The following is a 27,307-nucleotide window of genomic DNA, read 5'->3' as shown; positions in this document are numbered from 1 at the left end:
GGTAATATACAAAGAAGTATTCATTAACTTAAACAATAATAAGAAGCTGAATAAAAGCATGTTACACTTTCTCTAATCTTATGTCTTTTTGATACATTATGATTGAAAGAAAAAGATGTGACATGCATGTCTTGCACTCAGATTATTACAGATAATAAGGTATGTTTTATAACGTTTCAATTAACTACAAAACTTACCTTCATACTTATGATATAAGGCATTAATATCTGCACATTGTTGAACATAAATATGAATAAAGGTTACTGTACTTAGATATTCCAGTTTTAACAGTAATCAGTTATAAAATAGTCACTTACTGGTAATAAACCAACTTAAACCTTACAGTATGTACATATTCCAACAGTTTTGTCACAAAGTTTAAAATGTTTTCTTTGTATCACCACTAATTACCAGTACTTCAAAAAGTACTATATGCAAGTCTATTTAAGTTTTTAATAATTTAAGCTACAACTCAAGGAATATTCATTAAAATTTTAACAAAATATTTACAATAGTTACCAACCTCTCAATTAAAAGTTTTTGATTTGTACTTTCTGTAATATTAGCACTGATCTTATGAAGTCAATTCTTATTACATAAAAGTAACTGTATACTAAGTTCATTCTTGTAAAGATAATCAACCTTTATTTACAGATGAAACATTGTTTGTTTGTTTTTGAATTTTGTGCAAAACTACATGAGGGCTATCTGTGCTAGCAGTCCCTAATTTAGCAGTGTAAGACTAGAGGGAAGGCAGCTAGTCATCACCACCCACTGCTAACTCTTGGGCTGTCTTTTACTAATGACTAGTGGGGTTGACCGTCACATTATAATGCCCCCATGGCTGTAAGGACGAGCATGTTTGGTGCAATGGGGATTTGAACCCGCGACCCTTGTATTACGAGTCAAACCCCTTCACCCACCTGACCATGCCAGGCCCCACATGAAACAGTTTACATTTATATATTCTAGTAAATCAAAGATAGTACACGATATAAGTTCAAGAAAAAGAAATATAATCTGTTTTAAAGATGAAATAAATTTTATTTTACTCAGGTCTGGCATTTGTATTGGATGTAAACATATATTAGTGTCTTAATTTACAACAAAGCTGTTTTTTATGACTTCAGCAAACAAACACATCAAATTCCTTTAACCAGTAAATGATTTTATAACTTTAAAAGCAAGAATCTAATTCAAGAAAACTGAAAATTTATCTCCCTTTTCAAGAAACTTGCTCATGAATTAGTATTTGAATATACTGTTTACATAAACCCCTCACTGAGAAAACCTATGGTGTATAAATTGTGTGGGAATGTGTAGGGAAAATGTGGTGTGAAACTTGTGATGTGTAAAGTGTGAAGCTTTCTTTACTGGTCATGTGTAATACATTTTAACTCAGCTGTTATAAGTAACATAAACTGTATCAAAGGAAATTTTGTGTTCTTGTTTCTTCTGACTTTAGAATAAAGAATCCAAACTGGTTTTAAAGCCAGAATTTTCCTGTAGTGAAAACATATTTCTGATAGGTACTTATCTTCTATCACATAGATGGAGTGATCAATTTAATGTTAAAAAGACATCCTAAAAGAGTACATCCTCCATAATATAGGATCATACATGGGAGACTGCACCACTTCTGTAACAGGTATTCTCTTTGTCGAGTGTGATAAGATGTTTTGCAGACATGAGTGAAAGTTGGAAGGACCACTGTACATGCAAAAGGTAGAGAATAACGGTTGAATAGGGATCTGAACCACACGATATTGGAATTTCAATCCTACAGAGTATATCAATGTTGATAAGAATAAAATGATCTGCCTTAGAATATCTAGGGTGTGATGGATCATGCACATGAAGACAACTGTATCCAAAACCCAAGCAACCAGGAACTGACATCCATGTATGGGAGGGAAAGAAGATCATATCGTATTCAACTCAGGTTCAGCAGAGTGATATCAATCTGTGAACGCACACATAACAATGTGATAAAGTGTTTGACAAATGCAGGAACACAAATCTAAATGAGTGGAATAGTAAAGATGTCTCTCTAATACAAGCTCTCTCACTCAAAACCAATTCAATAAGAACTGCCTCCAACATAATAACATCCTCAACATAAGAAAATTGAGGGATAGTGTAACATAGAGAACCATACTAATCTCACAGTTTCACCACCATGACCCACAACACGGGTGTAAGGAACAAGATTATAAACAAGTAGGAAACAGAGAACCTCACAATAAGTGTGCAAGGACTTATGGTGAATGGTTCAGCTCTAAATCCAAAATCCAGACACCAGGAACCAACGTGCATGTGGGTGTAAGATGAGGGATTCCAACTAAAGGGGTGAACTGCGATATTGACAACTCACTCCAAAGCTACAACATCCCACTCTCAACTGAATGGTTTTATCATTACTTGTACATTATTATCACATTCAGAAGAATGCTTCCATGGCCCACCACTTCAGTGGCTTGGAACAGGAAAATGTTAAGGACTTGCATGCTCAACTAGAAGAAAAATAAGGGTGAAAATGCAGTGGAGAATCTAGAGAAATATCAAAACTCAACGATATGCCACAAAATCTCTATTCTGAAAAACAGATTACACTTGATTAATTCATTCTAAGGAATGGGCAGCTATCCCTTTCTGTCTTACCCATGAAGCTCATGGAGTCCAGATCAGGCATGTGAATGAAGTCAATATCATGAGAAAAATCTGAAAGTAATCTTGTGGGGCACCTGATCTGAATCTGAACAGTGTTTTCCTACTGGTCAAGGAAATGATAATTGTTAACTCATCACAGCCTTACAATACAAATTTGACTAGTTTAAGTATACTTGGACAAACACCACTGCAAATGTGTGAGATCTATAACAAAAAAAAAGTGAAATGTCCATTAACAGTAAGAGGTATATATACAAAAATATATCTTACCCAGTAACAGTCTCACCAAATAATTAATGATAAATATTAATTTATATTAAATATAAAACACGCAATTTTATACATTTCTTTCATAGAGTAGTAACTATCTAATGCTTAACACTTGTAGTCCTGTATTTCAGTAAATCCTCCTATATACTTCAAAACTATTTGCATAATAATCAGTGATGTCGAGAAACCCACTTGTTGAGAAACTTATATGCAAAAACGGCTCGTTCGGGTTGAGAAAATATTTTACATAGAAGAGCGAACAACGTTTCGACCTTCTATGTAAAATATTTTCTTAACCCGAACGAGCAGTTTTTGCACATAAGTATTTGCATAATAATATGGAATTTATATTGCAATATATTTACTAATATAGAGCTTATACTGACCTCCTGTCCTGATACGGTAACAAAGTGAAAAATTGAGAGATGTAAAAGTTGTGCTATTGTTGGTCTGAGACTGTTCAGCTTATTAGAAACTTCACTCATTTCTTTCTTTCGTTCAACAACATGCGGAAATGATGTAAAGTCTTTGAACAATGTTGTCTTATCTCCTTCGCTACAAAACACCAAACATAATGATAAAACTATCAAACTAAGAAATAGGAATTAATTATAAAACTCTCAAACTTACGAATGGGAATTAATTATAAAACTCTCAAACTTACGAATGGGAATTAATTATAAAACTATCAAACTAACGAATAGAAATTAATTATAAAACTATCAAACTAACGAATAGGAATTAATTATAAAACTATCAAACTAACAAATAGGAATTAATTATAAAACTATCAAACTAAGGAATAGGAATTAATTATAAAACTATCAAACTAATGAATAGGAATTAATTATAAAACTATCAAACTAAGGAATAGGAATTAATTATAAAACTATTGAACTAACGAATAGGAATTAATTATAAAACTATCAAACTAACAATGAGGAATTAATTATCATTCTCTAATGTTTTTTAATTTCTAGAATGACTTCAAATGTAGCATGAAACTATATACATTTAAGCTCATAACTGTATATTTATATTTATAATTAAATATTATTGTTTTATTGACCTTTGAACCTTGTCTATCTACTATTTGACCATTATAATTTGTAAATCACTTGGAGAATGTACAACTAGCTTTACGCTACTAAACTGCATTACCCATGAGCTACTCAAAGCTGCTTGAAGAGAGAAATATTTTTATTGTGTTATTATTACTTATTTTACCAAATCTAACCCTAATTAACCTAAAGAGATCTCTATTTTTACGTTTTAGTTACTTTTCTAATAATATATATTAAAACAAGAAACAAAGTTTCTTCTTTTCATCAATAATCAATGGCATGTGACCCTACTTTTTATACTAATTGTAGTAGTGCATTAAATAATTTTTATTTTACTAAATACTGCACCAGAGAACGTAGGCTAATAACATGCAAAAAGCAGACAATTTTCTCTAACAACCACCATTTTTCTGCCTTTCAAAAGTCATTACAAATACACCCAAAGCTAGCTCTTATGATTCACATGATAACCAAAGCTGTATTACTAGTCAAAGTAATGATCATCTGTTCAAAATACAAAGAAATATAATACATCTTTTGATAGAAAAACATTGGCTTTCAATTGGTTATAGATAATATATAATTAAATGTAAGAGAGAATTATTAATAAATTTTGAAAAAGAGAATGTAATAGATGGGTGTGGCAGAAGGGGTCTGATTTTCTATTTAATAGCTTTGTAATCAAACGAAATTTATGGCAATTAAAATTATGGTTTGCCTGAACAATGACTAATTTATATTGAATAATTTTCATTTAATTCGTAGTCACTGAAAGGTTGGTGGATAAAATAGAAAAGATGCCAAGGAAAAATATGTTACCAGAAGAAATTCATGACATTTTTAAATATTGCCTTATAGAATTAGGAACTTAAAACTTATATACTGATAAAATATGGATTACTAACTATGATTTTATGTTACACTAGATAGTAGATTAATAAAATTTTGAATATAAGACAAACTTTTTTCTCTTGCACAGTAAAGAGTACACGGTGCTAGAGTTAACACAGTTAGTCTTGGTGTTCCTGGCTGCTGTTTTGTTAAGAAAGCTTCTTTAATTCTGTGTTTAATGATATTTGGTTCTCTGTTTAATATTTTCTCAAACACCTGGTCCTAACCCTAAAGTCATTACTCTGTAAAATCACTTAGAACCACACAGCATCAACTTTGTTTACAAAATAACTTTTGATTTTAAGAATTTTACCTCAAAGAAACCAGAAGAAAATTGGGAACTGGATTCACTACACATAATATAAACCTTCTCTTACTTACCATCATTGCAGCTCAAAAAAAATCCAAAGTATATCTAAACAAAACACTGTAATTTTAAACAAAGAACCAAACATCAACAAATTCAAAGCTATGTTAATTGAACAAAACAGCCCTACCTTAAACCAACACCCCAGTGTAACAAGATACCTTTACTAAACTTTTAAGCATGTGACCTCTTTGTTCCATACAGTACATAATTACCGTGTAAATATATGCTACTTGTACCTGGAGATGACATAAGCTTGTTGAAATGTAAATTTGTAATCTAGTTTCCTTCATCATCTATTCAAGTAGTCTCCAAACTATATTTTCTAAAATGTGGGTTCCTTGTTTCCTTAATTTTTATGTTGTATATACACTTGATATATATTTTTACTATAACCTATAAGGAACTATCTTACATAAGTTACACACAATATGAGGACAAATGATGAACACAAAATGCACTTTTATAATAAACCTATGCTCATAAGTGATCAATTCTACAATTGAGCCAGTATTGATAATAAAACACACAATTAATAATCCTCTGAATTAGATTAAATATAAGGTAAACAAAATTACCTGGCAGCCTTCTCATCCAGGCTGTTAAGATAGAACTGGACATCTCCAAGCAACTCAACTGTTTCTAAAACTAATGTTTTTAGTGTTGAAGCCTGTATTTCAACTTCCACTGTACATATCAAAGGTTTCAGAGTTTCTTGTACAACATTTAAAGCTCTGACTACAGCTAGAAATTGTGAAGGACTACACTGGAAAAAAGAATACAACTCAAATTTGATCTTATGATAGTTTGGTATTTATACTGAATTGACTTTGAAATGGGCAGGTACTGCTTATTAAAGGAATACCTGTAGAAATATAATAGTAATTATACAACTCAAGTGTACAGGGTAATGTTTCAAAGGTCTTCCACTTTATATCTTCTTATCAGTTTGTGCAAGTTATTACAGGACTTATGTAGTATCCAGATCAAACAACCAATCAAAGCACACCCATCTCAGTCCACCTGGATGGTATATAAGGTCTGCAGTACATATCAAACAAACAACCAATCAAAGCACACCCATCTCAGACCACCTGGATGGTATATAAGGTCTGCAGTACAGATCAAACAAACAACCAATCAAAGCACACCCATCTCAGTCCACCTGGATGGTATATAAGGTCTGCAGTAATTTGTACAAATTGACTTCAAGACATTCTAAGCATTGCCCTCTACATGTAAGTGGCATAAGTAGATTTGTTTACCAATATATTTCTCCAGGTGTTTCTTTAATAGACAGTTGCTGCTCATTTCACAATCAAATAAATTAAACTGAAATTGCTTTGCAGAAATATATAACAGTTTATATACATTTCACACATGTGTAGATGAAAGACAATGGCTGTGATATACAAAGGGAAATGTAATTTTCTTCAAATAACCTACAATACAATAAAGAATTTCATGGTACTTGGATCTCTGTACATAAATCTTGGTAAGAATGTAAGTACAAATTATGAACAGATAAAAATTTTATTAATACACATTTAAATATGAGATACGAGAAATTACAAAAAAAACACATAAATTCTCATTCAATGTGTGTGAAACTGTTAGAAATCACCCAAAAGTTCAAGAAGCTAGTCTCGAATAAAATTCACTAAAAGTAGAAAATTCTTTCTACTGGTTATAAATAATCCAATAGCAAATTGCAGAATTACTGACACTTTGTAAAAGACAGAATGTAATTGGAAAGGTGTGGCATGTAGGTTTGACTTTCTTGTTCATGTTTCTGTAAAACAAGAAGTTTAGATTTTATATTATGCCTAACAATATCGGTAGACCTTGTACCAAACTCTGAAGATCACAGAGAAAAATCTTTATTTGGAAGAAAGAAATCTCATGATGCAGTTAAGTGAGAAACTGAAAATTTATTCAGACATTTCACTTCGAACTTAAGAAATTAAAACTATTTTGATGGTATGCATAATGATACATTGATAACAAAGTGTTTAATTTAACTTTGAATGTAACTATATAAGAAAAAGTCATGACATGTACACACTGACCAACTTGGGCACACAGTGTTAATCATAATACCTCAGTGTTCCCTTATATATCACCACATGTCAGCCAAGTTAAAATAGCTGTTCAACACGACAAGTCAGTACACACATTCACATACCTGTGTTCACTCCCATAAAAAACAGACCTAACAACTGTTAGGATGACATTGTCTAGAAATACAAACTGTAGCTACTGTTAGGATGACACTGTCTAGAAATACAAACTGTAGCTACTGTTAGGATGACATTGTCTAGAAATACAAACTGTAGCTACTGTTAGAATGACATTGTCTAGAAATACAAACTGTACCTACTGTTAGGATGACATTGTCTAGAAATACAAACTGTAGCTACTGTTAGGATGACATTGTCTAGAAATACAAACTGTAGCTACTGTTAGGATGACACTGTCTAGAAATACAAACTGTAGCTACTGTTAGGATGACATTGTCTAGAAATACAAACTGTAGCTACTGTTAGGATGACATTGTCTAGAAATACAAACTGTAGCTACTGTTAGGATGACATTGTCTAGAATTACAAACTGTAGCTACTGTTAGGATGACATTGTCTAGAAATACAAACTGTAGCTACTGTCAGGATGACATTGTCTAAAAATACAAACTGTAGCTACTGTTAGGATGACACTGTCTAGAAATACAAACTGTAGCTACTGTTAGAATGACATTGTCTAGAAATACAAACTGTAGCTACTGTTAGGATGACACTGTCTAGAAATACAAACTGTAGCTACTGTTAGGATGACATTGTCTAGAAATACAAACTGTAGCTACTGTTAGGATGACATTGTCTAGAAACACAAACTGTAGCTACTGTTAGGATGACATTGTCTAGAAATACAAACTGTAGCTACTGTTAGGATGACATTGTCTAGAAATACAAACTGTAGCTACTGTTAGGATGACATTGTTTAGAAATACAAACTGTAGCTACTGTTAGGATGACATTCTCTAGAAATACAAACTGTAGCTACTGTTAGGATGACATTGTCTAGAAATGACATTCTCTAGAAATACAAACTGTAGCTACTGTTAGGATGACATTGTCTAGAAATACAAACTGTAGCTACTGTTAGGATGACATTGTCTAGAAATACAAACTGTAGCTACTGTTAGGATGACATTGTCTAGAAATACAAACTGTAGCTACTGTTAGGATGACATTGTCTAGAAATACAAACTGTAGCTACTGTTAGGATGACATTGTCTAGAAATACAAACTGTAGCTACTGTTAGGATGACATTGTCTAGAAATACAAACTGTAGCTACTGTTAGGATGACATTGTCTAGAAATACAAACTGTAGCTACTGTTAGGATGACATTGTCTAGAAATACAAACTGTAGCTACTGTTAGGATGACATTGTCTAGAAATACAAACTGTAGCTACTGTTAGGATGACATTGTCTAGAAATACAAACTGTAGCTACTGTTAGGATGACATTGTCTAGAAATACAAACTGTAGCTACTGTTAGTAGCTATGACATTGTCTAGAAATACAAACTGTAGCTACTGTTAGGATGACATTGTCTAGAAATACAAACTGTAGCTACTGTTAGGATGACATTGTCTAGAAATACAAACTGTAGCTACTGTTAGGATGACATTGTCTAGAAATACAAACTGTAGCTACTGTTAGGATGACATTGTCTAGAAATACAAACTGTAGCTACTGTTAGGAGGATGACACTGTTAGTCTAGAAATACAAACTGTAGCTACTGTTAGGATGACATTGTCTAGAAATACAAACTGTAGCTACTGTTAGGATGACATTGTCTAGAAATACAAACTGTAGCTACTGTTAGGATGACATTGTCTCTAGAAACATTGTCTAGAAATACAAACTGTAGCTACTGTTAGGATGACATTGTCTAGAAATACAAACTGTAGCTACTGTTAGGATGACATTGTCTAGAAATACAAACTGTAGCTACTGTTAGGATGACATTGTCTAGAAATACAAACTGTAGCTACTGTTAGGATGACATTGTCTAGAAATACAAACTGTAGCTACTGTTAGGATGACATTGTCTAGAAATACAAACTGTAGCTACTGTTAGGATGACATTGTCTAGAAATACAAACTGTAGCTACTGTTAGGATGACATTGTCTAGAAATACAAACTGTAGCTACTGTTAGGATGACATTGTCTAGAAATACAAACTGTAGCTACTGTTAGGATGACATTGTCTAGAAATACAAACTGTAGCTACTGTTAGGATGACATTGTCTAGAAATACAAACTGTAGCTACTGTTAGGATGACATTGTCTAGAAATACAAACTGTAGCTACTGTTAGGATGACATTGTCTAGAAATACAAACTGTAGCTACTGTTAGGATGACATTGTCTAGAAATACAAACTGTAGCTACTGTTAGGATGATGACATGTGTCTAGAAATACAAACTGTAGCTACTGTTAGGATGACATTGTCTAGAAATACAAACTGTAGCTACTGTTAGGATGACATTGTCTATGACACTGTGGATGACTAGAAATACAAACTGTAGCTACTGTTAGGATGACATTGTCTAGAAATACAAACTGTAGCTACTGTTAGGATGACATTGTCTAGAAATACAAACTGTAGCTACTGTTAGGATGACATTGTCTAGTAGCTACTGTTAGGATGACATGTAGCTACTGTTAGGATGACATAGAAATACAAACTGTAGCTACTGTTAGGATGACATTGTCTAGAAATACAAACTGTAGCTACTGTTAGGATGACATTGTCTAGAAATACAAACTGTAGCTACTGTTAGGATGACATTGTCTAGAAATACAAACTGTAGCTACTGTCAGGATGACATTGTCTAGAAATACAAACTGTAGCTACTGTTAGGATGACATTGTCTAGAAATACAAACTGTAGCTACTGTTAGGATGACATTGTCTAGAAATACAAACTGTAGCTACTGTTAGGATGACATTGTCTAGAAATACAAACTGTAGCTACTGTTAGGATGACATTGTCTAGAAATACAAACTGTAGCTACTGTTAGGATGACATTGTCTAGAAATACAAACTGTAGCTACTGTTAGGATGACATTGTCTAGAAATACAAACTGTAGCTACTGTTAGGATGACATTGTCTAGAAATACAAACTGTAGCTACTGTTAGGATGACATTGTCTAGAAATACAAACTGTAGCTACTGTTAGGATGACATTGTCTAGAAATACAAACTGTAGCTACTGTTAGGATGACATTGTCTAGAAATACAAACTGTAGCTACTGTTAGGATGACATTGTCTAGAAATACAAACTGTAGCTACTGTTAGGATGACATTGTCTAGAAATACAAACTGTAGCTACTGTTAGGATGACATTGTCTAGAAATACAAACTGTAGCTACTGTTAGGATGACATTGTCTAGAAATACAAACTGTAGCTACTGTTAGGATGACATTGTCTAGAAATACAAACTGTAGCTACTGTTAGGGATGACATTGTCTAGAAATACAAACTGTAGCTACTGTTAGGATGACATTGTCTAGAAATACAAACTGTAGCTACTGTTAGGATGACATTGTAGAAATACAAACTGTAGCTACTGTTAGGATGACATTGTCTAGAAATACAAACTGTAGCTACTGTTAGGATGACATTGTCTAGAAATACAAACTGTAGCTACTGTTAGGATGACATTGTCTAGAAATACAAACTGTAGCTACTGTTAGGATGACATTGTCTAGAAATACAAACTGTAGCTACTGTTAGGATGACATTGTCTAGAAATACAAACTGTAGCTACTGTTAGGATGACATTGTCTAGAAATACAAACTGTAGCTACTGTTAGGATGACATTGTCTAGAAATACAAACTGTAGCTACTGTTAGGATGACATGAGAAATACAAACTGTAGCTACTGTTAGGATGACATTGTCTAGAAATACAAACTGTAGCTAGAAATACAAACTGTTAGGATGACATTGTCTAGAAATACAAACTGTAGCTACTGTTAGGATGACATTGTCTAGAAATACAAACTGTAGCTACTGTTAGGATGACATTGTCTAGAAATACAAACTGTAGCTACTGTTAGGATGACACTGTCTAGAAATACAAACTGTAGCTACTGTTAGGATGACATTGTCTAGAAATACAAACTGTAGCTACTGTTAGGATGACATTGTCTAGAAATACAAACTGTAGCTACTGTTAGGATGACATTGTCTAGAAATACAAACTGTAGCTACTGTTAGGATGACATTGTCTAGAAATACAAACTGTAGCTACTGTTAGGATGACATTGTCTAGAAATACAAACTGACACTGTGTGACATTGTCTAGAAATACAAACTGTAGCTACTGTTAGGATGACATTGTCTAGAAATACAAACTGTAGCTACTGTTAGGATGACATTGTCTAGAAATACAAACTGTAGCTACTGTTAGGATGACACTGTCTAGAAATACAAACTGTAGCTACTAGAAACATTGTCTAGAAATACAAACTGTAGCTACTGTTAGGATGACATTGTCTAGAAATACAAACTGTAGCTACTGTTAGGATGACATTGTCTAGAAATACAAACTACAAACTGTAGCTACTGTAGCTACTGTTAGGATGACATTGTCTAGAAATACAAACTGTAGCTACTGTTAGGATGACATTGTCTAGAAATACAAACTGTAGCTACTGTTAGGATGACATTGTCTAGAAATACAAACTGTAGCTACTGTTAGGATGACACTGTCTAGAAATACAAACTGTAGCTACTGTTAGGATGACATTGTCTAGAAATACAAACTGTAGCTACTGTTAGGATGACATTGTCTAGAAATACAAACTGTAGCTACTGTTAGAATGACATTGTCTAGAAATACAAACTGTAGCTACTGTTAGGATGACATTGTCTAGAAATACAAACTGTAGCTACTGTTAGGATGACATTGTCTAGAAATACAAACTGTAGCTACTGTTAGGATGACATTGTCTAGAAATACAAACTGTAGCTACTGTTAGGATGACATTGTCTAGAAATACAAACTGTAGCTACTGTTAGGATGACATTGTCTAGAAATACAAACTGTAGCTACTGTTAGGATGACACTGTCTAGAAATACAAACTGTAGCTACTGTTAGGATGACATTGTCTAGAAATACAAACTGTAGCTACTGTTAGGATGACATTGTCTAGAAATACAAACTGTAGCTACTGTTAGGATGACATTGTCTAGAAATACAAACTGTAGCTACTGTTAGGGATGACACTGTCTAGAAATACAAACTGTAGCTACTGTTAGGATGACATTGTCTAGAAATACAAACTGTAGCTACTGTTAGGATGACACTGTCTAGAAATACAAACTGTAGCTACTGTTAGGATGACATTGTCTAGAAATACAAACTGTAGCTACTGTTAGGATGACACTGTCTAGAAATACAAACTGTAGCTACTGTTAGGATGACACTGTCTAGAAATACAAACTGTAGCTACTGTTAGGATGACATTGTCTAGAAATACAAACTGTAGCTACTGTTAGGATGACATTGTCTAGAAATACAAACTGTAGCTACTGTTAGATGACATTCTCTAGAAATACAAACTGTAGCTACTGTTAGGATGACATTGTCTAGAAATACAAACTGTAGCTACTGTTAGGATGACATTCTCTAGAAATACAAACTGTAGCTACTGTTAGGATGACATTGTCTAGAAATACAAACTGTAGCTACTGTTAGGATGACATTGTCTAGAATACAAACTGAAGCTACTGTTAGAATGACATCTGACTAGAAATACAAACTGTAGCTACTAGGTTGACATTGTCTAGAAATACAAACTGTAGCTACTGTTAGGATGACATTGTCTAAAAACAAACTGTAGCTACTCAGAATACAAACTGTAGCTACTGTTAGGATGACATTGTCTAGAAATACAAACTGTAGCTACTGTTAGGATGACATTGTCTAGAAATACAAACTGTAGCTACTGTTAGGATGACATTGTCTCAGAAATACAAACTGTAGCTACTGTTAGATGACATTGTCTAGAAATACAAACTGTAGCTACTGTTAGTGACATTGTTAGAATGAGCTACTGTCTAGAAATACAAACTGTAGCTACTGTTAGGATGACATTGTCTAGAAATACAAACTGTAGCTACTGTTAGGATGACATTGTCTAGAAATACAAACTGTAGCTACTGTTAGGATGACATTGTCTAGAAATACAAACCGTAGCTACTGTTAGGATGACATTGTCTAGAAATACAAACTGTAGCTACCAGCAGAATGACATTGTCTAGAAATACAAACCGTAGCTACTGTTAGGATGACATTGTCTAGAGATAGTAACTGTAGCTAGATGACATTGTCTAGAAATACAAACTGTAGCTACTGTTAGGGTGACATTGTCTAGAAATACAAACCGTAGCTACTGTTAGGATGACATTGTTCTAGAAATACAAACTGTAGCTACTGTTAGGATGACATTGTCTAGAAATACAAACTGTAGCTACTGTTAGGGTGACATTGTTCAGAAATACAAACTGTAGCTACTGTTAGGATGACATTGTCTGAAATACAAACTGTAGCTACTCTCAGGATGACATTGTCTAGAAATACAAACTGTAGCTACCTCAGGATGACATTGTCAGAAATACAAACTGTAGCTACTGTTAGATGACATTGTCTAGAAAATACAAACTGTAGCTACTCTCAGGATGACATTGTCTAGAAATACAAACTGTAGCTACTGTTAGGATGACATTGTCTAGAAATACAAACTGTAGCTACTGTTAGGATGACATTGTCTAGAAATACAAACTGTAGGTACCTTGTAGGATGACATTGTTTAGAAATACAAACTGTAGCTACTGTTAGATGACATTCTCTGAAATACAAACTGTAGCTACTGTTAGGATGACATTTGAATACAAATACAAACTGTAGCTACTGTTAGGATGACATTGTCTAGAAAACAAACTGTAGCTACTGTAGGGATGACATTGTGTCTAGAAATACAAACTGTAGCTACTGTTAGGATGACATTGTTCTAGAAATACAAACTGTAGCTACTACTGTCAGAATGACACTGACTAGAAATACAAACTGTAGCTACTGTTAGGATGACATTGTCTAGAAATACAAACTGTAGCTACTGTTAGGATGACATTGTCTAAAAAATACAAACTGTAGCTAAAGGTCAGAATGACACTGTCTAGAAATACAAACTGTAGCTACTGTTAGGATGACATTGTTGTCTAGAAATACAAACCAGCTACTGTTAGGATGACATTGTCCAGAAATACAAACTGTAGCTACTGTCAGAATGACACCTGATTAGAAATACAAACTGTAGCTACTGTTAGATGACATTATAACTTCATATGAACAGATTCATACCATCATCAAGATGGAAGGTTGAACACTAAACTTCATATGAACAGATTCACACTATCATCAAGATGAAGGGTTGAACACTTAACTTCATATGAACAGATTCATACTATCATCAAGATGGAAGGTTGAACACTTAACTTCATATTAAAATCCAAGACTAAGGTTTCCATCTGAATTAAGTGTTAACAAAGGCTATGATAAATTTTAGTTTGTTCTCATTTATAAATATATCAACTCTGAATTAAGCACAGTTAAGTCTCTTTAACATTTGATACACTTATCAACTATTTCATGTTAAACCAGTTCAGATAAGATCAAATAACCTTACCGAAAATCATGCAACAGTAAATAATTGTGTACTAATCTTACTAAAAATCACACAGCATAAAGCAATTTGTTTAACAACCTTAACGAAAGTTACACAGAAGGAAACATATTGTTTAATAACCTTAATGAAAGTTACACAGAATGAAACAATTTGTTTAACAACCTTAATGAAAGTTACACAGAATGAAACAATTTGTTTAATAACCTTAATGAAAGTTACACAGAATGAAACAATTTGTTTAATAACCTTAACGAAAGTTACACAGAATGAAACATTTTGTTTAATAACCTTAACGAAAGTTACACAGAATGAAACAATTTGTTTAACAACCTTAATGAAAGTTACACAGAATGAAACATTTTGTTTAATAACCTAAATGAAAGTCACACAGAATGAAACATTTTGTTTAATCACCTAAATGAAAGTTACACAGAATGAAACATTTTGTTCAATAACCTTAACGAAAGTTACACAGAATGAAACAATTTGTTTAACAACCTAAATGAAAGTTACACAGAATGAAACAATTTGTTTAATAACCTAAATGAAAGTTACACAGAATGAAACATTTTGTTTAATAACCTTAATGAAAGTTACACAGAATGAAACAATTTGTTTAACAACCTTAATGAAAGTTACACAGAATGAAACAATTTGTTTAATAACCTTAATGAAAGTTACACAGAATGAAACAATTTGTTTAACAACGTTAATGAAAGTTACACAGAATGAAACAATTTGTTTAACAACCTTAATAAAAGTTACACAGAATGAAACATTTTGTTTAATAACCATAATGAAAGTACACAGAATGAAACATTTTGTTTAATAACCTAAATGAAAGTTACACAGAATGAAACATTTTGTTTAATAACCTTAATGAAAGTCACACAGAATGAAACATTTTGTTTAATAACCTTAATGAAAGTTACACAGAATGAAACAATTTGTTTAATAACCTTACTGAAAGTTACACAGAATGAAACATTTTGTTTAATAACCTAAATGAAAGTTACACAGAATGAAACAATTTGTTTAATAACCTAAATGAAAGTTACACAGAATGAAACAATTTGTTTAATAAAATTAATGAAAGTTACACAGAATGAAACATTTTGTTTAATCACCTAAATGAAAGTTACACAGAATGAAACGATTTGTTTAATAACCTAAATGAAAGTTACACAGAATGAAACGATTTGTTTAATAACCTAAATGAAAGTTACACAGAATGAAACATTTTGTTTAACAACCTTAATGAAAGTTACACAGAATGAAACATTTTGTTTAATAAACTTAATGAAAGTTACACAGAATAAAACAATTTGTTTAATAACCTTAATAAAAGTTACACAGAATGAAACAATTTGTTTAATAACCTAAATGAAAGTTACACAGAATGAAACAATTTTTTAATAACCTAAATGAAAGTTACACAGAATGAAACAATTTGTTTAATAACCTAAATGAAAGTTACACAGAATGAAACAATTTGTTTAATAACCTTAATGAAAGTTACACAGAATGAAACAATTTGTTTAATAACCTAAATGAAAGTTACACAGAATGAAACATTTTGTTTAATCACCTTAATGAAAGTTACACAGAATGAAACATATTGTTTAATAACCTTAATGAAAGTCTCACAGAATGAAACATATTGTTTAATAACTTTAATGAAAGTTACAAAGAATAAAGCAATTTGTTTAATAACTTTAATGAAAGTTACAAAGAATGAAACAATTTGTTTAACAACCTTAACGAAAGTTACATAGAATGAAACAATTTGTTTAACAACCTTAATGAAAGTTACACAGAATGAAACAATTTGTTTAACAACCTTAATGAAAGTTACACAGAATGAAACATTTTGTTGAATAACCTTAATGAAAGATACACAGAATGAAAGATTTTGTTTAACAACTTTAATGAAAGTTACACAGAATGAAACAATTTGTTTAATAACCTTAATGAAAGTTACACAGAATGAAACATTTTGTTTAATAACCTTAATGAAAGTTACACAGAATGAAACAATTTGTTTAATAACCTTAATGAAAGTTACACAGAATGAAACATTTTGTTTAACAACCTTAATGAAAGTTACACAGAATAAAGCAATTTGTTTAACAACCTTACTGAAAGTTACACAGAATAAAGCAATTTGTTTAACAACCTTAATGAAAGTTACACAGAATGAAACAATTTGTTTAATAACCTAAATGAAAGTTACACAGAATGAAACAATTTGTTTAACAACCTTAATGAAAGTTACACAGAATAAAGCAATTTGTTTAACAACCTTAATGAAAGTTACCTAGAATGAAACAATTTGTTTAATAACCTTAACGAAAGTTACACAGAATGAAACAATTTGTTTAATAACCTTAATGAAAGTTACACAGAATGAAACAATTTGTTTAATAACCTTAATGAAAGTTACACAGAATGAAACAATTTGTTTAACAACCTTAACGAAAGTTACATAGAATGAAACAATTTGTTTAACAACCTTAATGAAAGTTACACAAAATAAAGCAATTTGTTTAACAACCTTAATGAAAGTTACACAGAATGAAACAATTTGTTTAATAACCTTAATGAAAGTTACACAGAATGAAACAATTTGTTTAATAACCTTAATGAAAGTTACACAGAATGAAACAATTTGTTTAATAACCTTAATGAAAGTTACACAGAATGAAACAATTTGTTTAATAACCTTAATGAAAGTTACATAGCATGAGAGAATTTGTTTAACAACCTTAATGAAAGTTACACAGAATGAAACATTTTGTTTAATAACCTTAATGAAAGTTACACAATGAAACAATTTGTTTAATAACCTTGATGAAAGTTACACAGAATAAAGCAATTTGTTTAATAACTTTAATGAAAGTTACACAGAATGAAACATTTGTTTAATAACCTTAGCGAAAGTTACACAGAATAAAACAATTTGTTTAATAACCTTAATGAAAGTTACACAGAATGAAACAATTTGTTTAATAACCTTAATGAAAGTTATACAGAATGAAACATTTTGTTTAACAACCTTAATGAAAGTTACACGGAATGAAACATTTTGTTTAATAACCTTAATGAAAGTTACACAGAATGAAACATTTTGTTCAATAACCTTAACAAAAGTTACACAGAATGAAACAATTTGTTTAATAACCTTAATGAAAGTTACATAGAATGAAACATTTTGTTTAATAACCTCAATGAAAGTTACATAGAATGAAACAATTTGTTTAACAACCTTAATGAAAGTTACACAGAATAAAGCAATTTGTTTAATAAAATTAATGAAAGTTACACAGAATGAAACATTTTGTTTAACAACCTTAATGAAAGTTACACAGAATGAAACATTTTGTTTAATAACCTTAATGAAAGTTACACAGAATGGTAACATTTTGTTCAATAACCTTAACAAAAGTTACACAAAATGAAACAATTTGTTTAATAACCTTAATGAAAGTTACATAGAATGAAACATTTTGTTTAATAACCTCAATGAAAGTTACACAGAATGAAACAATTTGTTTAACAACCTTAATGAAAGTTACACAAAATAAAGCAATTTGTTTAACAACCTTAATGAAAGTTACACAGAATGAAACAATTTGTTTAATAACCTTAATGAAAGTTACACAGAATGAAACAATTTGTTTAATAACCTTAATGAAAGTTACACAGAATGAAACAATTTGTTTAATAACCTTAATGAAAGTTACACAGAATGAAACAATTTGTTTAATAACCTTAATGAAAGTTACATAGCATGAGAGAATTTGTTTAACAACCTTAATGAAAGTTACACAGAATGAAACATTTTGTTTAATAACCTTAATGAAAGTTACACAATGAAACAATTTGTTTAATAACCTTGATGAAAGTTACACAGAATAAAGCAATTTGTTTAATAACTTTAATGAAAGTTACACAGAATGAAACATTTGTTTAATAACCTTAGCGAAAGTTACACAGAATAAAGCAATTTGTTTAATAACCTTAATGAAAGTTACACAGAATGAAACAATTTGTTTAATAACCTTAATGAAAGTTATACAGAATGAAACATTTTGTTTAACAACCTTAATGAAAGTTACACGGAATGAAACATTTTGTTTAATAACCTTAATGAAAGTTACACAGAATGAAACATTTTGTTCAATAACCTTAACAAAAGTTACACAGAATGAAACAATTTGTTTAATAACCTTAATGAAAGTTACATAGAATGAAACATTTTGTTTGATAACCTCAATGAAAGTTACATAGAATGAAACAATTTGTTTAACAACCTTAATGAAAGTTACACAGAATAAAGCAATTTGTTTAATAAAATTAATGAAAGTTACACAGAATGAAACATTTTGTTTAACAACCTTAATGAAAGTTACACAGAATGAAACATTTTGTTTAATAACCTTAATGAAAGTTACACAGAATGAAACATTTTGTTCAATAACCTTAACAAAAGTTACACAGAATGAAACAATTTGTTTAATAACCTTAATGAAAGTTACATAGAATGAAACATTTTGTTTAATAACCTCAATGAAAGTTACACAGAATGAAACAATTTGTTTAATAACCTAAATGAAAGTTACACAGAATGAAACAATTTGTTTAACAACCTTAATGAAAGTTACACAGAATGAAACATTTTGTTTAATAACCTAATTGGAAATCATACAGAATAATACTTTTGGTTTATTAATCTTAATGAAAGTTACACAGAATGAAACATTTTGTTTAGTAATCTTACCGAAAATCACGGAGAGGCTGTCTCAACCAATTTTTGAGCATTCGACTTCCAAATTTTGTTCTTGTGCGATTCAGAACCCAAAAAAGGCTCCCATATTCCTTAAAATCACTCTTGTTTTGAAATATTTCTAAGTTTCTTATGGTAGTAGCAGGCAGATTTATATAACATGAAGTTGTTGACAAGGGTGAGAAATTACTACAAATAAAAAACAAAAATCAGAATAAAAATAATAAAACTATGTATTTATAAAACCTGCATTACATGAGGTTGAAAAAACATCTTTACTGATGTGACTAAAAAATCCCATGCTTACACATTCTTTTCAGTAAAAATACAGATATCTTCCAACCAAAGTAAAAGAGCACCAACATGTGTCAAAAAACAAATAATTTTAATTACTGGTTTCTTTTAGAAAACACTACAAAACTTGATTAGTACACAACTCCCAAACACTCAGACTTACCTCTGAAATATTAAAAGTCTTTCTCTATTGAGTTCTTATTATGTTACTAACAACTACATAACTGAAGTTCTGAAAGCCTTTGACACAATGTAGAGTATGAAGAAATTTACCCAAGAGTTCTCAACTCTCCCAGCTTCCATGTGACTTATTGCACTGCATCATATAAAAGCTCTAATTTCTCACCACAATCCAGATTTTCTTATTGATAGTTCCACTGTTAACTTCATTAACTATGGACTTTGAAGTCAGCATTACCTGGTGGAATACACAAAATTTTCTGATGATTTTGAATGTTTCTCAGGCCTGTTCATTTTAAATGTTTGCTAGCACTAATCCTAATAATGATTTTATTGGTCTGATTACTCCTTTTTCTTAGATATGATCTCTGTAGAAACTAGAGCCAATTAATATTATACCCCAGTAAAATTATTGTGTTCTTGAATCTTCTAATTTCTCCTGATATTTGAGTCCTTGTTGATACTTTTAGAAATTAGTGAAACATTAATTGCCTTCATGTTCTCCAAGTTTATCACGTGGGTGGCCTTTCATTAATGTCATCCATCTTTCATTAACAATCTTAACTCTAAAGTTCTCAATCCCCTCCAAATATTTTTTTATACAGTGGGTCATCCAATTGGTCTTCTATTTTGACCCATTGTAATGTTTTGCCCTGCACACTTCCATCAAGAGTCTTTCTTCTTCTACACAGTTACATTATGCTCATTCTCTTGTTTCATTTAGTAACAATACAGTGGTCTCTTTCTTAACTGTACATCTCACCAACTTAGTCAATATTACCATCAAGAGTCTTTCTTCTTCTACACAGTTACATTATGCTCATTCTCTTGTTTCATTTAGTTACAAACAAGTAACAATACAGTGGTCTCTTTCTTAACTGTACATCTCACCAACTTAGTCAATATTACCATCAAGAGTCTTTCTTCTTCTACACAGTTACATTATGCTCATTCTCTTGTTTCATTTAGTTACAAACAAGTAACAATACAGTGGTCTCTTTCTTAACTGTACATCTCACCAACTTAGTCAATATTACCATCAAGAGTCTTTCTTCTTCTACACAGTTACATTATGCTCATTCTCTTGTTTCATTTAGTAACAATACAGTGGTCTCTTTCTTAACTGTACATCTCACCAACTTAGTCAATATTACCATCAAGAGTCTTTCTTCTTCTACACAGTTACATTATGCTCATTCTCTTGTTTCATTTAGTTACAAACAAGTAACAATACAGTGGTCTCTTTCTTAACTGTACATCTCACCAACTTAGTCAATATTACCATGTGCCTGGTTCTCTATGCTCTTATGACAACTTAGTTCCTTGTCTTGTATGGCAAGATACTTGTATACCAACCAATATTTCAGTTTATCTTATATTCACTTTCATTATTTTGTCTTTGCAGTAATTTCACCCAAATTAGTTTCCTATAGAAAAACGTATATCAACAAAAGTTAACAGTTTTAGCTCATTGATTTACTTCTGGTCATGTTTCTGTAGGAGACAACCACCAAGTAATATTCATTCTATCTCCATTCAATTTCCAGTTGGAGGTAACTCATTTCAAAATGGAAAAACATGAGTTGTCAAAACAATTTAATGATGAAAGTGGACATAAAAGATGCTTATTTCATACCTCTGTTGATCTATCATCATGTTATTTTATTTGTTTATTCCATTATGGGTAAATTAGTAGTTCAATGCCCTTCACATTGATTTGGCTTTTTATTCTTATGTTTTCTGTTTAATATTCAAACATTTGCTGGTCTCCATTCCACTGAAACCAAATCTCCATTTTATCCAGATGACTGGTTTATTTTGACCCTTTTATCAATTTAGCCTTTTACACACATCCAGTTGATATCCTAGCTGATTATATCTCTTGGAGTAGATCATCCAGAACTCCTAATTTCATTTTCTTCCAACAAAACAGTTGGTGGAGTTAAAGTTTTGGATAAGCATAGTTTAAAGTATTGCAAGTATTGGAGTCTCATATACCAACACTTCTGCCTTCCACACTTACAGCTGAAGACTTCTTTTAAGCTTTGGAAACAATGGCTTAACTTCAGTAAGTCATTACTTTGGAGCACGTTCACATGACATCTCCAAAGGTACCTCGCTTCTCTTCTCAGTGGCATATGACTTCAGGTGAAATGTCACACAGCATAATATTTCTTCTATGACTCTCGAGTTTCTCCATTTTTAGCTGAATCCAGAATTTATAACAATAGGATCTCCTTTTCTTCCTAGTCCTCCAGACCTTCATCTTTTCACAGCTGTCTTTCTCACAAATTGAGGTGCTATGTTAGGAAATCAGCATATTCCTGGTTATTGCATGCAACAACTCACAACAACATGTTAAAACTTTGGGCATGCTTACTTCAACTTTGTGTTCAGACTATACCATCAATCTGTGCTGATTATTACAAACAATTCTATGGTGTGTCAGTGATTAGGATGGTAATCATTTGTCCTGCCTTTGCCCTGCTGCAGTTTCTCTACTTCATTAGCTTCATTCTCAGTATATTCATTGAATATCAGTCTTTGAATTTTGCAATGGCTATGTAAATGGTTGGGTTGTCTAATAATCAGCAACATCAGACAACAATGTTTTTCTAAGTTACTGCTCTGGCACTGGACATCCTGAGTCATCTCAGAAGAACCTCTTCTTCATGTCCTACCCTGCTTTCAACATTCTTCCTATGGTATGTTCCAAGATCAGTTTCCTGATGTGCCAGGTTCTCCTTAGCACTCAATTTTCACCAGCTTATCTATGCTTGCCTCTATTATGTTGACTTTCTCAGGAGAAATGAGTCCCATTATAAACCATGGAGTCATCTTCTGAGACAACCATGAACATCCATTTTGTTTACAGTGATGTTCAATGTCATAACTGATTGTTGTTTGGTCCTTTGTTCAAGAAGTTGGATTTTCTTTCCAGATAGCCTGAATTTTAGTCAGTTTTTTTTCTAGGTGTTTATCCATTTCATTGTACTAACTTCCAGAGTTAATGCATTAAACATATTTTCAACTCCTCAACTAACTGTTCTTTTATATATTTATAAGAAAATCATGGCTCATTAACTTCATCCACTGCTGGTTATTAAGCTGTCTTATCTGACATTTTCAGATGCCATGAAAGTCATCAATTTCTTTAGTTTCCATTATTCAAAGATCTCCTCTAAATCTTTCATCTTCAACAAGCTAAATCCCTAAATCCACACTGTCATAAAGTTAACATTTAACTTACTTTCACTCGCATGATAGCTTTTCTCTGTTTGTACTGCCCTATATTTGTGCAATTTTCACTATTCTTGATATTCCCACTTGCCCTTACATGATTTTATGTTGTATAATTGTTGTATATGAAGCAAACCAATGGAGAATGATACCCTAATGTGGAAGACCACACCCCATCTGTACAAGGTATACTTTTTGCCTATTGTAAAGGTAAGTGTACTTAAGTCAGGCTGAAAATATGCCTGTACTAACTGGAAGTAGACATTTCAAATGATGTAGAGTGGTTAGAGATGTAATATTGTATTTAGAGGGTGTTAAACAGTCCACAGGGGGAATTTGTCCTCTGGTCCTCGTTAAAAGGAAAGTCACATCTATCTTCACTTCAAAACTAGGAAGCAGAAGTGGAAATAACTTCCATTCTGACAACCCAGTACACAGCTAATACCAAGTAACCATAGAATACAACATACAAGAAATAGGAGGAAGAGAGAATGAAAACATGGCAGGTTAACTCCAGTCCAATATCATGTGGTATTGGTATTCTTCTGTTTGGTCTGCAGAAAAAAGAGGGATCTTACCAACCCCATATATAAAGATTTCTGCTGGCTGTGTCTATGCCAAGCTAACACCAGACCACCTGAGAACTGACATCTAGGCAGTGGTAGGATAAGGAAAAGCCAACTGGAGAGCTGAGCTGCATAGAGTGGGTTAGTTCAGTCCAAAATCAAGTAGCATTGAGAATGAGTACTTTGTCAGCAGAAGGACAGTGGTCATCATATACATCTACCTTACACTTGATGGAATGAAATTACTCACAGTCAGGAAGAAGCCTCCATGGTCTATCATCCCAGAAACTGGGAAGTAATGAGTGACAAGGACTCTCATACTCCATTGGGAGACCATGAAAAACAAGGTCTAGAGGAATGCAACATTAAGACAATAGAATGGGCGACCATGAAACCTTATTTTCAAAAGCATGTTAGTCCCAGGTTATTTAAGTAGGACCAGAGGGATGAACAGCGATACTAACATTGCTCTACTCATAATGGTCCAGAAGATGTTACAGTATGGTGCAGGCCTTATTTATGAGCAAGATACTGTAAGGTAATTTCCAGCAGTTTCGTGGAGCACCCATTCTCTTTAGTGAGCATAATACTTATATGGCCATATGTTGTGGAGTTGCACTTAAGTATACCTGAACAGACAACATTTACCACTGAACAGTATCTAAGAAAGGAAAAATCGACACTGAAAATGGAAAAACAAAAGTAAGAACTTGCCCTTTCAGTGCCAATCACGTTATACAGAATGGGAATGAGTAGCAAGTAATAGTTAGACAGGAGAACAACACAAGTAGTGGGGAACAGTAAGGCCACATACCAACCTGCAAAATCTCTTACAATGGAGAACTGAAGTTGAGAGCCAGGGAATGAGTGTGATGATGTATCTGGTAGGAAAAAACATGGAAAACATTACAAGATTCTCTTGATAATGACACATAAACTAGATGAATTAGCTGGTGAATTAATATAGTAAGTATAACAAGAGAAAGATCACAGGTATAGGAGGAATTCCAGGGTATAAAAAAAGACATAAATGAGAGCCACAGAAAGAAGCTGTTTGGAAGACATAACAATGCAGTCCGTGCTGAACAAAGACAATGATCTGGATCAGGTTTCAAATGTAAAATAGAGATGGAGAGGTGGTAAATAGGACTGAAAGTGTTGTACCCAAACAAGCAGACAATATCTTTGGGGAAAACTATAATCTGGATAAATTAGGACAAAATTATTGTGATACAGAATACCAGACACATCAATAACAAAGATATTAAATCTAAGGCATCCACACTTAGAGAGGAGTAAGAAATATATCTTCAGGAAGAGGTAGTACAAAAAGCAAGAAACTGATGGTTCATATAGAAGAAGGGTAAGAACATGAAGGACAACACTGAGATTCAAATCTTGTATGGGAACTGGATGGGATGGATGAATTAAGCAAAAAGAGTGAAAAATCAGAGTAAAAAAGGAAAGGTGCTGAACAAAGTTGCCTTATAACTCACAATCATAGAAACAGACAAATCACTACAGCAAAGAAATGTAAAAAAAATCAGAAGTGAGGAGCACTTTCTTGATAAGGTGAAAGGACATGGTGAAAAGACCAACAACAGAAACTGCACCATTTACAATGGTAAACCACCAAAGAATAAGAGCAGATTAAACATGTAAAAAGGAAGATTACCCCTGGTGAGAGTCCAGACCATTTCAAAACAGACCAAACAAATTCCATGTACGAATACAGTATAGTTACAGCAGAATGAATGATAGAGAAGTGGTTGCTGGAAAAGGTATAGGAAGAGACAGTTGAAGGAGGTAACACAGAGAAACCCACAGCTGTACAGGCAAGAATGTGGTTATGAGAAGGACTCTACAGAGACTGGTTCATATAAGAGAGAAGTAAAAGGAAAGAAGAATAATGAAAACAATAAGCATATAGGTAAAGATTGGTCTATAGCTGAGGCTGACATGTGTAAAAATGGTGGCCAGAAGAGGAGAAGTTTCATATTGCAATGGGTGGCAAATGCATTCAGAAGAGGGTATGCAGCTGTGAACATAACCACCAGAACATTTCAGGAGCAAGAGACCACCCCATTGGCAAAATTTAGTTGGTAGAAGATAGCTGATTTGTCACAAGATTCAGAGCATCTGGGATGTGACAAGCAAGAAGATAAACCTGCTGGGTCCAGAAAAGGAGAAACAGTATTCAAAAATAAATCAAACAATCCTGTGTGCTCCTTGACAACTGTAACAAATAACAGTCAAACTGTTGGAATGAACCATCACCATGTAGTCCCAAACCACCAGCTGGAAGTGATCAAAATCCTAAAATACAGCTAAGAGTTTTGAAAAGTTGACCTGTAAGAAAGATTCAAGTATTAACTAATGACTGGTTATCTCCTGGGAATCCAAGTACATTCCCCATCTCCTAAGAGAAGCATCTGTAAAGAGATAAAAGTCATAATGAGGAAAAAGCAAAAGAATTCCCATCACGGTGTTGTCCCTGTTGAGCCACTAGACAAATTCAACTTTTGGAAAACGAGAATGGCAGAATCCATAGGATCCTGAGCAAGATTACACTGATTGAAGGCAATGTATATGAGCACAACCCAATAAGACAAAAAGGATTATAGGAAAGCTCAGGTTCCCAAAAGAGAGGGAACATCATGTACAGAAAAAGGAGAAGACTTTGGAAACCAAGAGGAGAAGGCTGAGTTCTGCTGGGGTAGATTTTGAAAAACACCCCCATATGAATAGGGTGCTGTGTGTGTTGGTACTTCTCAAGTTTGACAAAGCTATCCCATAAGTACTGTGTCCTGGAGAAGGAAATAGCTGTGTCTTGTTAGGAAGGAGCTAAAAGGAGCCAGTCATCCATATGATGGTCAAAACATACAACTTACTTGTGAATATGGCAGCCAAAGGCTATGACCATATAACAGAAGATGTATGTCATCAATGCTAGACCAGATGGTAGAACATGGAACTGAAACATCTAACCCACATGACCAAACTGAAAGTAACATCTAGATACTGGGGAAATCAGGACATGAAGGTAAGCATCCAAGATATTGACCTTAGTTGTCAATAGAAATGGAGTGAATGATCATCAAAAGGAGAGGAAAGACTTTGTGGTGAACTATGGGAAGTTTGATGAAGCAGTTGAGATTGGATAAAACAATAACAGGATGCTAATCACTGATTTTTTTAAGAGAAG

The 27,307-nt window shown here is 32.6% G+C and overlaps 1 protein-coding gene across 1 annotated transcript in view; it reads right to left on the bottom strand.

Annotated features, from left to right (window-relative positions):
- Window positions 1-27,307, bottom strand: part of LOC143248205 (DNA mismatch repair protein Msh3-like) — a 109,405-nt gene that overhangs the window by 47,904 nt on the left and 34,194 nt on the right. Inside the window, exons 8-11 of the mRNA XM_076496638.1 lie at window positions 19,817-20,011; window positions 6,988-7,054; window positions 5,841-6,028; window positions 3,327-3,495 (exon numbers count right to left, since the gene is read on the bottom strand). Of these exons, the coding sequence (XP_076352753.1) occupies window positions 3,327-3,495; window positions 5,841-6,028; window positions 6,988-7,054; window positions 19,817-20,011 (619 nt within the window). The remainder of the gene's footprint in view (window positions 1-3,326; window positions 3,496-5,840; window positions 6,029-6,987; window positions 7,055-19,816; window positions 20,012-27,307) is intronic.

This window comes from Tachypleus tridentatus, chromosome 4 (genome assembly GCF_004210375.1).
Source record: "Tachypleus tridentatus isolate NWPU-2018 chromosome 4, ASM421037v1, whole genome shotgun sequence".
NCBI classification, from domain to species: domain Eukaryota; kingdom Metazoa; phylum Arthropoda; class Merostomata; order Xiphosura; family Limulidae; genus Tachypleus; species Tachypleus tridentatus.
The sequence above is the reverse complement of the archived record's forward strand: the minus strand, read 5'-3'. Positions and strand labels throughout refer to the sequence as shown.